General features: G+C 41.3%; 1 protein-coding gene across 1 annotated transcript; it reads right to left on the bottom strand.

Moving 5' to 3' along the window:
* Window positions 1–6,744: 6,744 nt before the first annotated feature.
* LOC117748995 (G-protein coupled receptor 26-like) lies at window positions 6,745–10,698 on the bottom strand. The gene is made up of 3 exons (XM_034559169.1): window positions 10,031–10,698; window positions 9,275–9,388; window positions 6,745–6,973 (listed from the first exon to the last, which is right to left on the bottom strand). The coding sequence occupies exons 1-3, from the start codon at window positions 10,696–10,698 to the stop codon at window positions 6,745–6,747; spliced, it is 1,011 nt and encodes a 336-aa protein (XP_034415060.1).
* Between the last annotated feature and the right edge of the window lie 6,058 nt (window positions 10,699–16,756).

Genomic DNA, 16,756 nt, shown 5'->3' with positions numbered 1-16,756 from the left:
GAAAACAGAGGATCCAGACACGGTATTTTGAGAAAAGAAATACAATCTAAATGGCTTAAAAGTAAAGTGATCAGAACAAAAATATAAAAGAGGAAAAACAATGGAGATCAGAGTCTCTGTGTGGCCGCTGCAGAGGTTGAAGTCTCCAACTTTCAAATGGTGCACCGATGTTGACTTGACTTCCACGGGGGGGCTGTGAGAACTGAGCATTCAAAACATATAACCCGGTCAGCCTGTTTAGAAAGCTGTAGAGCTAAAAGATGAGCAACTGGCACTGATCAGCTACACACCTGTGACCTCCCACACCTTTTTCACAGAAGCTATTTTAATATAACGAGTGAAATATAGAATTTCCCTGCAATGCAGAGAAGAGGTTGTAGTCGTGCTTGAGGAACCAGATGTGAGACGTTTAAACGATTCAAAAGGTGTCTGACATTGTAAGCTATGGTCAATACTCAAGACTTAATCTTAATAATTTACTGTTTGGGGGTAAAAACAAGCCCTACATTTACTGACAAAATGTAGGGTTGACCATTAATTAGAGGTGACGTTCATTAATAGTAAGAACTTGTACCGATCCAAACTTCTCCCATATGGTTAACACACAATCCCAGTGAGTTACGGAGGGTGTGGACCGTAGTGGGGTGGTTGAGAAGGGGGGGGGGGGGGGGGGGGGGGTACAGTGTGCAGGGCAGGGTGTGCAGTATAGCCGCTGTGGCCCGCAGCTGTGATACTGTGAAGATGTGTGGGAAGACACAGGCACCAGCCGACCTTGCCAGCGGTTGAAAGGCCAATGCTTCTTCAGAAGTTGGTCCAGCCTTTGAAGCGTTGAGAGTGCCGGCCTGGACATCACAGTGAGTCGCCATGCAGCGTTGGTAAACCAGCTCTTAATCTCTCGCCCCTCCGCGGCTCTGAAGCCTCTGAGACGGATTAGACTCTCTGCTGGCTCGATGGACATCAAAGACGACAACCAGATCAGCAAGGGGAGGGTTGAAGTTGAAAGGTTATTGAGGTTTAGCAACATAATATACTGTGTTCGATTTTTCTTCCTATAGCATTTGCCAATGAAGCACAACCATTCCAAAGCAGTCCATCTAATAGTTGTTATTCCACAAAACACTAATGTCGACCTCATGGTGGCGCTAGAGGCAACGTTTAAGGATCATTAAAGTCACAAGACTTTATCTTCCCGGGACCATGAATGTCAAAATGACAACATTTCATTGCAATCCACCCAATTGTTGCTAAGATATCCAGGGCCGTGCTGCTAGAGTGGATACAATTAAGTAACTTGACACACCAGATGGTTTGTTTACATGAAAGCCTCTGAGAAGCCGTCATTAGAAACTGTTTGGAAAAGGGCAAATGGCTTTCAAGAAATACTCTGCAGGTGATTGGATAAACCATCTGTCTATCAAAGTCTTGCCAAAACCAGTGAGGACAAAGTCAAAAACCTATTTTCCATCGAAGAAAAGCCCTCAGTGACAGTCTTTGCTCTTATTTCAGTGAATTCAAACTCCCCAATTCTGATAGAACTGATGCAATTGTAGAATCAACGTTAATCTCTTTGGGATGCACGTATTGTTGTTTAGAACAGTCGCCTCTGTGTCGTCACACTAAAACCACACTTGTAGCTGGACTTACTTGATGCCGATTGGAGACAAATGCTTACTTGAAGTAAACAGAATTATCCTTTAATATGTGTGAACAAGGTTAAGGAGAGGACCGTGCAAATAGTTAACCGGACACTTTTCTTTTTTTTTTAACTGGTGAAAATTGCATTTATCAAGATGCAAATGCTAAGTATGTGCTTACTCTGTGGACCTGTCAAGTGGTTGATGAAACTCTACAACAAATCCTCATTAGTGATGACAAAAAGCACCAGTAACTCTGTTGCTGCCTGCTGGTGTGACGCAGGCAGATCAGGAGTGTGCGCACAGCGTGAGTGAAAAACAGGGAAGATGAGAGGCAGTCCTGTTAAACGGTTTCGGTAACGAGCAACAGCTGGATGCTGCAGCATGAGAGGTCGTCTTGGTAATATTTAGTTGTAAAACTAAATATTACTATCCTCATAGCATAATTATGTATTACACATGCAAATATCTTGAAATACCATCAAATTGTTAGGATCCCTCACAGCTGATGTATGCGCCTGTCATTCACGTTTTGTGAAAAGGTGCACGACATGTGGCACAAAAGATAGAAAACCGTAATCCGGATATCTATCCAGATGTATTAAAAAGCCTTAGCTGCACACTCACGCAGGTGTTTGCGCTCTGTGCTGATTAGCTCTCTGCCCAAATCACAGGTGTTTAGAGTTAGCATCACTAATTAGATTTGAGCTCAGTGGGACAGGGAGCAATTATTGTGTCTTTGCCAAACACCAGTAAACCCTTTTTTTCACAAATTTGGAATCACTCCCTGGTTGGTTTCCAAATCCCATACCTTCTGTTTTTACTTTTAGTATCTACTGCATCCCCCTCCTCACAAAGTATTAACTGTTCTGTGTGCACTGTGCATTATCACAGTCTGAGACACAGGTATACTTAACAAATAAAGGGACTTATTAACCAAAAGGTAAGTCAACACAGGTCAAATGAATGGTGAGGAGGAATCTGTCGATTCAGTCGTATAGAGAGTGGATGTAGTGCTGTAAAAAAAAGCACAGCAACGACACCAAAAGCCATAACACCAGATATGTGGCGAGAGGAGATCGATTCACAAAAGACTTCTGCTGTTTAAGCTTTCATGCACGGGGCACACCGGGCCCAGGTGTATCCAATGCCACTGATTAATCCCCAATCAGGCCTTCAGCCCTGGAGAAAGAAAGCACAAACACAGCAGAGGAGCCAACGAGAGGCGTTCAATCAGGACGGGCTGTTTCCTCGTAACGTGGCACCCTGAACTCTTTCTCTTACATCTGCTGCGCAGAGGATTGTAGGATGTTGCCTTGAAAACTTCAAAAAAAGATCATCATTTAGATTGTGAAACACAACAAAACACAAACAAAACCAAACAAATAAACCTACTTGGTGGAAGTATAGTGACATTTTGGAGCAGCATCAAACAGAAAGCATATGGTGACATATGGGAGAGAAACTAGAGTACACATGGGATAATGAGCACCACATGCTTTTTTGTTTATTGATGTATTTGTAGCACATAGTCAGGCTGGATGCTCCATCACAATTCCTCAACAAATTCACCGACATGTTTATGTGTGGAGGCAAAAGCCAAGGTGAGGTCTGTTGTTTTTTTTTTTTGCTGTTTGAATGACACAAATCAGCATTCATAGTCTTCATTCAGTCTTTTATTTGTAATATGTTTGCAGCAGAAAATAATCCAACAAACACAACATGCATTCTTTGGCCTTTTCATGGCCTGTTTTTGTCATTTTACCTGTGCCTGTCAAAATAGATGTTCTTCTATGCTATTTCACCAATGACTTGGATAAAAGTGTCATTTTTACGTTCACACACTTGGGAGGAAAATTCATCTTCAATGCATCACTGGACTAAACCAGCAGGAGTATCGCTTTAGATTCCAGGTGAAAAAGTATAATGTGCTGGAGATTCAGACTTTCACAGCTTTGAAGCTCTTTTGATTCCTGCTACGAAGTCAAAAAGGTTATGAAGAGAAAACATTCCCTTGTTTTAAAGAGCGAGGTGTCCACTTTTCACTTGGAGTTGTGGTTTATTTCTCACTCAGAGGGGGTCATTTGGCAGAGTGGGTTGAGGCCAACCGTGATTAAGCCGTGCGTTACGGCCAGTACCACCCACCTGAAGATAATCACAGACTCCTAGGGTGTGAAGCGGTAGACAGAATCTCAGACGTGGCCAACTCACCCAGCCACTGATGTTGTTTCATTACCACCTGCGCGACGAGTGAACAGAAACATCGCTTCCCTCTGGCTCACACTGATTGCAGGTGGAAACCATCCGAGTTGCTGCGGACAGAAGCTGACACACTCTTGCCAAACCCTTCCCGTTGTTTCTTAAAGACGTGATTGCGACACGGATTTATCACTGGTTGCGATGCAGGCGAGCAGTTTCCACTCTTCACCAACTGGTTAAGCTGTATTTTTTTTTGTATTGAATTTATTAAGTGCCATAGCTCCACTGCTGTCTAAATACTATTAAAAACACAGACAAAACACCACTGCATTGTAATTTGGGTGATAAATTACTGCACTACAGTGAAAATAACCAGCGCAATTTATTTTTAGGGGAAACACTGATTTGATAAAAAGCAAACTTACTGCCTTCATTGTAAGAATAAGTAAGCCAAAGAAGTAAAACAATTATTGGTTAGTATTCAACAACAACAACAACAACAACATATTCCATGGTGTCAAAGCATCATGTGAGATGTAGTTGCTCACAGAATTACTTTGATTTCAAGTGATCCATTTTAGAGCTCTACCAGAACCCGAGGTGCATAACTTAAAACCATATTAAGTCGTCTAAATTTAAGATTTTAAAAATGTCCATCACCACCATCAAAACCAAATATTCTCATCTTCTTATTCAAAGATGGAAACAGCAGTCTTCCTCATCATGCCATGAACTGTTTGTCATCTCAGCCATCTGCAGCAGCAGCAGCAGCAGCATCGAGCCAGTGGTTTAATAAATAAGGAAATGCATAACAAAACACTTCGGCAGTCAACTCAGTTACCATAACAAAATGAGGTATATTACACTCAATTCACTGAGACCATCCACAACAGTTCAAGCTTAATTTCTATGTGAAGCAGCACATTCTGTAACACTCAATCGGATACAGCGTCGTCATAAATTACGTGTACGTATATCAAAAAGACACAAAAATATTTTTCACGTTGTCATTTATCTAAATCTCTCCACATACTATATTGTTTCATGTTTAGTTTTTCACCAAATAATCATGTGAGAAAAATCACTACTCTACATTAGTGCAAAACATCAGCGAGAATGACGATGGTAAGCAACTTGAGGGTACAGAAATACAGATTCTAGATGAACAGACGTGAATAAGGCAATAATTAACCCCATCTATACATTTATATTGTTCAAAATATTCATATAACATTGTGAATGACAACATTCCAAACCATTATATATTACAGAAGTTAAGGCATCAGCTGTCTTGGAGTGTCATACAGTACTTTTCAATGCATCATATATCCAAGACAACCATTTCTTCTCTGTATTGTCATAGATCCTCAGATCTGTTAACTCAAAATAAACGCAAAAAGTCATCAATTATTTAATTACATCAATATTTGTATCTATCTTCCCTTATCTTGTCAGAAAAAAATGTACTGCAGCTACTAATACTTGGCTCACTGGGCATCGTTGATCAGATTGGTACCGTGTGATACATACAGTATCTCACTTCACGTTCCATCTAAAGACATTGTGTATCCACCATGACATAACTACGGCTTCTACAGCAACGTCACCTCTATAACAAGTGAAGCCCAGTCTAAAGCCCTCTGATACAGAGCTGCCTGTCTTCTGATACAGAACAAAAAAAGAATATAATAGGTACAACAGATCACACAATGTCAGTCAAGAGGGCTCTTGGGCTTCTTCTTAAAGACCTGGACTTCACTGTACAAGCAATACAGGTACTAAATAATCATAGATAGTATCTATCTATTCAAAGTGAGAGTAAGATCCTATTATAGATATCCATCTCATTAAAAGAAACGGATACATATTTCCTAAAAAGATTGTAAATATAACAGAAGGCAGAGACTATTTCATTGCTATCATACATCACATGATGCCATTAGTTTCCATGTGATCACTCTGCTAAGTGAAGGAAATTAAACATTTTCTTTTCCGTGAGAAAGAGAGTTACTCCTCTCCGTGAGCACAAACCGGGCCGAGTACAGTCGATCACGCTCCACTTGACGGCAAAGGCAGCCGGTTAGAAGGCCTATATTTCTTTCTTTAAAATGATGGCAATGTTTTTACGCACGTGAAACACAGAAAGACATATACTCTTGCTTTTTTTGCTTTTTTTTTTTTATCCTTCAATGGCTCTTACACTACAAAAGGCAATTCTACTACAAAAATAAAATGACTTTAAATGTGTTAAATTGGGAGTGTGTTTTACCCCAAACATACAAAAATAAAATGACTTTAAATGTGTTAAATTGGGAGTGTGTTTTAACCCCATCGAGTCTGAAATAACCTGAGCCTCAATGTGCAGGTCTGCTGTATGTTTTCATCTGTAATACAATTTGGGGACGGACACGTTTTGGTTAGTTTTCAGTGCTACATACATTATGAACATGTGTCACGTGCAAAAACTTTGCACGGAATAAAACAGACATACGGCCATTTCCTATCCTTTTTGTTTAAAAAAAAAATATAATATGACTATAAACCAGAGTAATGTACAAATAATAACTGTGTATCTTTTATCAGACTGAAAGATTCCATATTGAGGCTAGGAACTGGCCGTTCTTCTCGGGTGAGCACATCTGTCTCTCCAGGTGGATGTGAAATCTGCCGTTGCTTATTGTCCTCTCAAGCTCACTGCACTGATCTGCTGTTCTGGGAACTCAGTATGCAAGCACAGTGATATTCCTGTACAAGGACTTGCCCTTGTCTGTAGTCACGTTTTTTGGCTTGCCAGACCAAAATCAAGCAGACGTGGACAAGAAAAAACAAAACAATATTAGTTCTCTTCTTCATTGAAGATAAATCCGCCTCATATTTCCCTGACAGTTGCCGGGTCGACACTCGGCCCCTGTCACTCTGCAGCGGGTATGCTGTGTACTTGGGTCTCGTGCCCACGCCCCGATGCGTTCAAGGAGCTACGCTTCAGCAGCCTGTTGATGATGTCGGTGCAAGTCTTCTTGTACTGGTGTCGGAGCAGGGAGTACACGAAGGGGTCGCAGGCCGCCTTGCTGTAAGTCAAGCACTTGGAGACAATTCCCCAGTGGGGGTTGATAGGCACCGCTGGAAATAACTCCACAATCCTGCAGCCAAGCATATAGAGAGGGTAGTGAGAGAGGCAAAGAGCAGGGGGGAGGCAAGTCAACACGCTTGAAACGGCGTGCATGCCCTACTCTTGTTATGCTGAAATAGAAATACATTTGCAAGACTCTGTCTTAAGTTATTGTTAAAGTTAAAATGTAGGCAGCAGTCAAGTGAAACTACATGTATCGCCCTCCTTCTCTCATGCGTGTGGATTAACAGCGTGAGGCTACTTTTTTCTCAGCTGCAGCCAGCGGCTTAAATGTCAGAAAAAGAGAAAGGCAGAGCCACTGGAACAATAAAACAGACCTGTCTGCAGAAACGAGTGTCTGGAAAGCAGCCAATTAACTCTGATTGTTATTTAATACAGTATTATACAGGGCTAAGCAGAAAACCATGAAGCACAGAGGACAGTGAGTTCTTCCAGGGGGGTACACTTTAATGCTACAAATACTGTATATTTTATTTTAAAAGTTACATAATGAGCTTTGATTTTTGTCTGCATCACAAAGTGACTCATAAAGACAACAAATTGGTGCTTTCACCACACATGGTGTCATAACATGTAAAAAGAAAAAATAACAATGGCTGATCCTCTTCCCTTGCACTGTGTATGAGGACTCTGCCCACAATCAAGTTCTGTCAGCACATTAGCACTGGCCTTATATGGGCCAGCAGCCATCATTGGCATTTGCCAATATCCTCCGCAGCACCAGAGCAAACAGCAGGTTGAGTCAGCTGCCACGGCGCACAGCGGGCTTTTACTATTCACAGGATGACCCTGACAACAAATGGGCATCAGAGCTTTTGGCATAATATATATGCAGATTGTAATTAGTACACTGTCATTTGTAGAATGAGAGCTTGTACAGTGCTGTTATGGTTATTCATTACTGACAGTTTACTCACACACAACAGATTGTCAGTGCATACAAAACTCAATATTTAAACGTGGTTTTATTGTATTTTTTTATTCCAGCTTCTTCCATTTTAATGAAAGATATTTACAAGATAAAACTCAGAGAGCAAAATACTTTTGGATTAATTCATATATCCTACTTTACAGTCATCCAGTCTTCATCTTCATCTTTTAACATTATTACATAAAGAGTTAACCTAAATTACAAAACAAATAGTCCAGAGTATAACTAATTCCAAGCCTGTTTTTAGTGTGTCCTGGAAAAGGGAAAAATAAAGTATCCTAAAACCAGATCTAAAGTTGTAATTCGATGGATATCTGAAGTTGCACATATTGGGTCATTTCCTGTTAATATAAAGCAATGTCATGTTAATATTTGCTATAACTGTGATGATGAGTATTAGGTATCATTATAGAGTTAGTGTAGAGGTCAAAAGTACAGTATATTGAACAACTTTGTTGTTTTGAACAACGTGTTTTGACTTTTTGTCTTCAAAATGTCCAAAATAGTATGTAATCTAAATTTTCAAGTGCTATGTAATATGGGTTTAGGGCATAGCAATATTTGATTTAATCAAAAACTTGCTTGCCTATTGGTACCCAGCCATGCAGACTAATCTGGTTTTATGAGTCCAGGTTTAGAGATATGCCTTCCTTTCTCTAAGATGTCTGCCTCCACTCAAATACAATGGTGGGAGAATGTAATTTATTTTGAGGCGCTGACAATATTGAAACAACATCTTCTGAAAACGGTGTGCCTGTTACCGCGGATATTGAGGGACTATTTATTCTTTGTAAAACTGTTTGAAGCGAGGTGAAAAAAATGAGAAGAAAAGTTAGACATTAAACCATTTTTTGTATGTAATTGGGGAGAACTGCAGTTGAGGTCTTATACAGCCTTATGTTATCTTCATGTATCTTGGATGTTGTCTCTTAGGTTTATTTCCTCTACATATTATGTATGTTTTCACATCCGTTGCATGAATCTATAAACAATGTCCAGTCGTACATCACTTATGTGTCTCACACCCTATTGGCCTCATGTCACAGCTTCTCCTTTCAGTGATTGATTTTCGTGGATTCCACCTGACTAACTGATGCACCCGACGAGCTTGAGGAGAATTTTTCTTTTTACGTGCTAATGCAGCAGCAACAGCAGAGCAGGGGCATATTACTTATCACAAGGTCAGCCAATCTCATCTTCCAACTCTGACCAGTGAGGAGAGTGAGGGGGCAGAAAGGAGGAGGAGGAAGTGGTGGTAGGTGGGTGGGGGTGGCAGCAGAGGAGGGAGGTTTGGGGGATACCAACAGAACAAAAGGGCTGCGTACGGCACAGTGTGCCAGCGTGGTTTCCCTCTCCCGCCTGCGAGGGTCTCTCTCTCACCTTGTGATCACATAGGGAGCGAAGCACAGCATGAAAGTGCCGATGAAGGTGCTGATCTTTCTTGACGCTCTCTGTCGTCTCCTCTTCTGCTCCTCCAGGCAACGCTGGCGAACGCTGGAAACAACAAGTGACACACATTGAGGAAAGACCACCAAGTGTCTCTAGAGATATCTTAAAAGACGGCTACAGAAGGAGTGGGTGCACTCCTGTTTTTATTGTGGATCCCCACTTCTGTGATGTCACAATGACGCACATACTTTGAGTAATATTTAATTAAATGTAGGTCATCAGTGTGAGTTGAGACAGGCAGGGAAGAGCTCCAGCATGCACCTTATAGACAGTAATCTACAGTGTAACCCCCCTGCCCACACACACACACACACACACACACACACACACACACACACACTATAAATTGCTCCTCAGAGCATTTCAATATAATCAGATTTTGCATTCCTTCTGAATACTGAGGACACACATCAGTGCAAAGATGGTAACGCATCATTAAATGTAACATTTCTTTAAAATCAATATAAAAAGGAACTATGGCTCCAACTATACTCATACTGCTCCAGGGGGACAATAGTTTGTTCTCGCCTTTTTGATCACAGGGTTGATTTGTACCCTTTGTTCTTTTTTTCTAAATGCTCTCTTTCATCTTGAAATCTTCTTATCTGCACAATGTGAAGATGCAGTACAGATTGATATTGGGTAGTATGACGGAGAAATAAAAATAGAAACAATAAAGGCGCTCACCTGGGGTGTATATCCACCAGCAACACCAAAGTTTGCATTGTAATGACGTCGATCCGCTTACAGTGAAACCTTGCCACTTTAAGCACTTTGAGGTATGTGACACACAGCACTATAAAAGATAGGAAAAATGTGAAGGAGTGGAAAAAGACGGTGAAGATGACAAACTGGGTCCGACTGCTCGCCCTCGGGTTGGACAGGGTGCAGGACGCGTAAAGCCGGTGGTATCCCACCCAAGAGAAGCAGGTGGCCACCGTGGAGAAGGACATGGAGTGCGCCCACGTGTACCCGAGCACCAACACCGCGTCTTTGTGGCGCATTTTGGAGTGATACCTCAGGGGGAACACCACGGCGATCCACCTGTCGATGCTCAGCGCTGCCATGCTCAGCATCGAGTTGGTGGACAGGAAGGTCTCCAGGAAGCCCACGATCTGGCAGAAGGCGTCTCCCCCCGGCTGAGCCTCACTGACAAGTCCCACCAAAGTGAGCGGCATGTTGGACACGGTGAGCAACAAGTTGCAGAAGGTGAGGTTGAGGTTGAACAGACCGGGGACCTGCTTGCGGATCTCCGGGTTGTACAGAAAGCAGATCAGCACCAGGACGTTGGAGAGCAACGACACGATGATAATCACAACCACCAACACAGAGAGGATCACCTCCGCAGTGTCCATCCTGTGGGCCCCGAAACTCACTTATCTCCACTTTTTGTGCGCATATCCAGTCTTGTTTTGCGGCTGCAGAAGAACGGCATTAATCACCCATAACCGTGTGCATGCATCCCCAGATCTCTCCACCGGCGGAGTTCCCCTTTTTTTCTCTCCTCTCCTCTACAAACCAGCAAAGATGATCAGCAGGATTCCGGCATGATGAGAAGTATATGTGCGGCGCTTCGGAGAGAGGAGCTCCCCCGTGTTCCCTACAACAACCAGCTATCGTGCCAAAGCGGCTCTACTCTGGCACTGCGTGTTGCAGTGGGGGTTTTGTCGTCCTGTGATGCGCTCCCGAGGCATCACCCCTCCGCGCACACTGCACAGTGTGTGGGCTACTTGATCTCTCCCCCGTCTCCTCTGAGAAACAGTGGCACACAAAGAACGTGCACACGTGGGGATTTCTACTAGAAAAGGGGAATTGCACTGATTCCCACACACAAACCGAACTTGCAAATAGATTTAATTAACAGTAAATTACTTTCTTCTTTTTTTTAACTTGGAACACGATTTGTCATTAATATGTTAACATTAATTTCAAGCGCATTCAATTATGCCACCGTTGTTTGTTGTGTTCAAAGGGATTCTTTTCATGTTCTCCTTTATTTATGTTCAAGGGAGAAGCTGCAATGACAGTCGACAACATACAGGCAACATATTCCGGTAAAGAAAACTGTCACGTGATATCCTGTTGAAAAGCAAATATTTAAATTCAAATATGAAGAGAGAAAAAAAAAGTATTTAATCAGACATTCATTTTGAAATCAAACCTCGTGTGTGCTCAAATATCTCTACAAATTAAGTCTGCTTCATCAGATTGATAAGGAGCAACATCTTCCGTTCTTCTGGAAGCCGGATGACGCCCCCACACTCTGGTGCCCCTCTGGACTCGAGTGTGGAGAATCTTTCCCGTGAAACGTGGTGCCCATCGGAGTGTGCTGCTGCACGTGAGCCACACTGAAGGCACTGGAGCAGGGTGAGGTGGAGGATAAGGGGGGTGGGGGGTGTTGTCAGAGTGAGAGTGTGTGGGTGGAGAGTTATTGTTACTGCTTCATGCATGCACATTGCTTTTGACTGGAGATGTGACACTATGGAGGCCACCGTGTTCTCTTCATTCTTTCCGAGGTGGCAAAAGGGGAACAGGAGAGAAAACGGTGGCTCATTGAAATGAATCCCGTAATGGTTTCTGTGGATATGGGCTTAATGTTTGCTCCTGATGCAAAGAGAAGGCGGCTGCAGGGGAAGCACAGACAACCCTGCCTGCTGCTGGGTGTTATTACGCTGAAATGCAGCACCATCTTTGCCCAGAGTGAGGCTTTGGCTCTGATGGATGCCTTCACCAGCATTACATAGCCTTTGGAGAAAGGCACAGAGCACTGTCATGCAGCTGCTTGTGCAGCTCTCTCCTGTCAGTTCAGAGGCCTTATCAGCACAGAGCCACCAGTTGATCTCATACACAAGAGCAGCTTGTTTGCCAGGCATCACTTTAATTATTCTTTTAATAATCAAATGCCAGCTCCACAGACAATAACGTTTGTGAGAAGAAGAAAAAAGATTTTCTAAAAATATATCTTTGGGTGATATGGAGGTGTTTGGGCGAGGGTATTGTACTTGTGATGGATTGCGTTGCTCTAGCTGGCAGGTTTTCCTCACAATAAGTGTTTTTGTTAGAGATGCATCAGTCAGAACAAAGCAAACATCCCCATTAAGCAGCATGCCACATTAGACAGAAGGGTATGGAAATAGCTTTTGATGTTGTTTTTCAAAGATGCAAAATGTCCTCCTCCAAAATATTCCACCTGAAAGAGGCTTAATTGGAGGAGAGCATTATGTCTCATCAGTAAATGAGGCCTGACTGGAGGTGGACACATGGGCTTTGATGCCCCCTGTCCTCAGGTGATATCACCTTGAATGAATACTGCGCAGCATCTTGTTGAGTTGTAGTGAATTTTATATATACTTGCACATGTAAATAAGAGAGGTTATGTTTTAAATTAATACATAAAGAAAGTTATGATAATTAATTGGGGATATTATGAGGAATATTCTGGAGGAATGTATTATGAAACATAAGAGAGGATCACTGTTTTATTATTCTGTTTGTTAAAGACAAATGTAATGATTAACTGTATGATGCATGAGAATTAATGTTTTATTGTTTAGACAATAGTTAAAATGGATGCCGATTGAAACCTGATATGTTGCTTTTATTCTGAAGGCAGGATAGTAGGTTTTATTGTGACGGGGAACTTCCGGTCCCTGACCGGATGTGTGCACTTTGACCCCATTTACTAATTAGCTTAGCGAACAGAACGGCGGCATCCTTTGAACTGACCAATAGAACTAACCCATAGGTGTGAATTCATTTGCATGACCATACCGAGCATTTGTTCTGGGGAGACATGGTTCTACTGGACTGGAGGACTCGAGACAGCCCAGAGAGCTGGAGAGTTTCTCCTTTCTGGCCCCACGGTCGTGAACGCTACATGTTAATTATCTTTTCCATTAAATATTGTTAAACTTTAACTCATTGAATCCTGAATTTCCTGCGGCCACGGGACCCGGAGCTTTGAACAAATCTTACAATCTCCTTTGTCTGAAGTTGGCCGAGCACGTAGGGGGAAAACATTAATGAAGTCAATCCAGGTAAATAGACATTTCCCCTAACTGATTTCCTCATCCGTCCATCACAAAATGTTTAAGAGATGAGATTAGATCGTTCAAGTGCATTGAAAGTTTGTATATATTGTGATATATGTATATATGTGGGTGTCGTAGGTGGCGGTTTGTTTCTTTACAAGTTGACTTTAGAGCTGCAACTAACAATATTTTCATTATTTACGTTTTCCACCTTCAATGATCGCTCTGTCACACTCCGGCTCAGAGACTGCAACATGGATGGGAGACCAGACGAGTTAAAAGCGATAAATAGGCATTTATTTAAAGAATAGCACAACTAACTTAAACAAACTAAAAACAATAAGCTGCAGTGTTGACCACAGGAGAGCAGCCAGCCAGTCAAGGTGTTGCATCTTTATAGCAGCTGAGCTGTGGCTCATCAGCTGATGAGCAGCCTGAAAGACGAACCACAAAGCAAACCGGACCCAGACCCCTAGTGGAAGGGAGGGGTCAGCACAGCTCACCTCTGAACAACATTTGAATCCACGGTGAAAGACTCTTACCATCGATTGTCGTCTCCTAAGTGTGTAAATATGGATGGTTGTACCACCTAAAATGTTTGTGTTCGAAATCTGCAGGACTGCACTTTGACGATAATACGTCTTGTCAGAAGATTTAACAAGTGCAGGATTTAAATGTGAGAGACTGCAGGATGAGAGAAAGCCTGCAGCACTCCTCCTTTTCTCTGTGATTGGAATTATCTGCCAGTTCAAATTCCACACTTGGCCTCCCTCAGATTGGCAATCTTGCGTACATTTTAAACCTATAGATGTGTGCTTTAGCTCACGTTTTGACACACACGGTGTGTATGTTGAGCGGAGAGGAACTTACTTTAGAACTTGGTGAAAATCAATTGGTAATTTGAGAATACAAGTTATGTAACTCAGAAGAGTGCACACATAATGTATGAGCTGACTGGAAGCCCAGCGGTCTTATAAAGGTCATAAAGGTCACACAGGTGAAGACTCACTCACTTTATATTTAAACAGTGAAATGACAACCTGCAAGTGAGGGGAAGATGTTGACGCTGCTAACATTAATGCTGAAATGCCAGCTTCCTTATCCCCCTGGCTCAGTCATCACCACGGCAACCCGTTTGATGCAGAACAGTCGGTGTGTCCACTCGCATGTCGGTGTAAAAAAACCACATACAGTGCCAAAAAGGTTGTCCAAAGTTGCTGGATCAATGGATCATTTTCTGAAGCTGGTATTAAACTACCACGAGCAGTCTGCTAACATAGCTGAGCACAAAAGTATCAATTATACATCTCTGCTTATGTTTATCTTTTTTTAATGCTCCAAAATGATGGAATACCATAAACACGAACATTTAAAAAAAATATGCATTTAATTTGTCTTATAACGTTGTTCTAATTCTTATTCTTATTAGTTATTCTTACTAATTCTATAATTGTTTTATTATTCTTAATGGTTTGTTTTTCATTTCAGTTTCTTTTAATTCTAAACAAATGCCCATGTTTGAATGTGTGGCATTCATTTTTTTTTTTTTAAGCACTTAAGACTTAAGCACTTCCATCTCTTGTATGAAAAGTGCTTTATAAATAAAAACTAAACCTAACTACACTACTTTTCTACTCCTTTTTGGGCAGTATTTCCATTTGATGTCCCTTTAAATAGAAATATTACTCTATAGTGACAATACAGATAAAGACTTTGCTTTCAAGCCACATCGTCTTGTATATTATAATGCATGATCCAGAATGACTTCCAATTAGCTCCACCTCGACCAGCCACATCAATATACTACAGGAACAATAATCCCATCATGTAACAACGTAACACTATGAGTATGGTTAGAAAAGCCTCCCTGAGAGGCTGACGTCCACCACCGAAGCCCCCCTGAACAGTCTGAAGCCCCCGTCGTTTCACATTAGCTGTGGTGATGTCGAGGCCTGAGCTCGCCATCAGTAATTAATAAATCTGAAAACTGTTAGGCACTGGGCGATGGAGTGCAAGCTCCTTTTCATTAAGGAATTAATTTAAGGCAATGTGACAACATGCTCAAAGCTGCAAATAGGCAACGGTCTCGAGTGCAAAAGCAAAGGAGTTTAGTTTAACAGGATTTTAGTGTTTTATACTGATAAATATATATTTTAGACTCTTTGTTAATATTTGGATCGCAAAACCTCCTATCTGCAAAATTATCCAGGAAAAGTGGGATGAACCTCCTATCTGCACTATTTTTCTTCTTCTTTTGTATTATGTATTGGTTAGCCTTAAAATAGCATTCTAAAGTATTCTCAAAAAAGTTAATTTTTGCTCTTCGGCCATCGTTATGCAATTATATCTGTAGCTGGCCAGTGTTATGCAAATATATCTCTTCAGCTTCTGTAGAATGGAGTCAGATGTAGTGCAATTATGTAAAACTGTTGAACCTCATAGGAAAGAGCTGTATTTTTGGTCGATGTTGACAAAAGAAAAAGGGCCCCTGAGTTTGAAACTGGAGGGATTTGCACCACATTACAATATGAAATATGTTTTTGCACATTCACCCTTGAAGGCATAAATCCAGTTCATATAGCAACCCAAATGTGAGGCTTTCTGTCTTTCATCTGTTTATTTCACAGATGGGTTCACAGTATCATTATCTGATGTTCTTTGCACCAAACAGCTGAAAGCAAACATAATCTGCAATGTTTTGATCTTCTCATAAGCAATTCTCCTCCAAAGTATCACCTGTCAGACTTGACATAGACGTGTTTGGATTTAATGACGTTTAGATAAACATATAGCGGGGGATTAAATTGTTTAGAATCTTTCCAATGTACATGCTTTCACTGTATTGAAATGCACAATTTTTTTTTTTGCTTGATTACATTTTTCCTCTACACTGAAGTAGTAAATAAAATCTTTCTTCCCGACACCCGTTAGATCATTTTGTGATTCAAAAACAGTCATTTGAAGAGGGGAATTGTGTTTGCTAATAGACCGGTTGTGTCTACTGTCTGAGATTATGTGATTTATGTTAGTCAGCAACCAATGAACTATAACAGAAACCTGTTCCATAGACAGTAAAGGCAGGCATCCAAAGAATCCATAAAGTTTAGCATTGCACAGGAATACAGATATTGCTCCGTTGGGTGGAGCGCCTCAGTGAGATTGAATAGACAGCACACAAGTTATTAAGAAAAACACATTTAAAATACAAAATAATATTTAATGTCAAACAGGGAACCTTTATTATACTTGAAAACATAACTTCATACTGATATGTTGACTGAATAAAAGAAAAGAAATAACATGCAATAAATCAACCTGGTCTTACTCCCAACTCGTCAAATACAAACATATAAAGTATAAAGAGCAACAAAGTCCACACAGG

Source organism: Cyclopterus lumpus, chromosome 19 (assembly GCF_009769545.1).
Source record: "Cyclopterus lumpus isolate fCycLum1 chromosome 19, fCycLum1.pri, whole genome shotgun sequence".
Lineage (NCBI taxonomy): Eukaryota > Metazoa > Chordata > Actinopteri > Perciformes > Cyclopteridae > Cyclopterus > Cyclopterus lumpus.
Note: the sequence above shows the minus strand (reverse complement) of the source record. Positions and strands in the feature narration are given on the sequence as shown.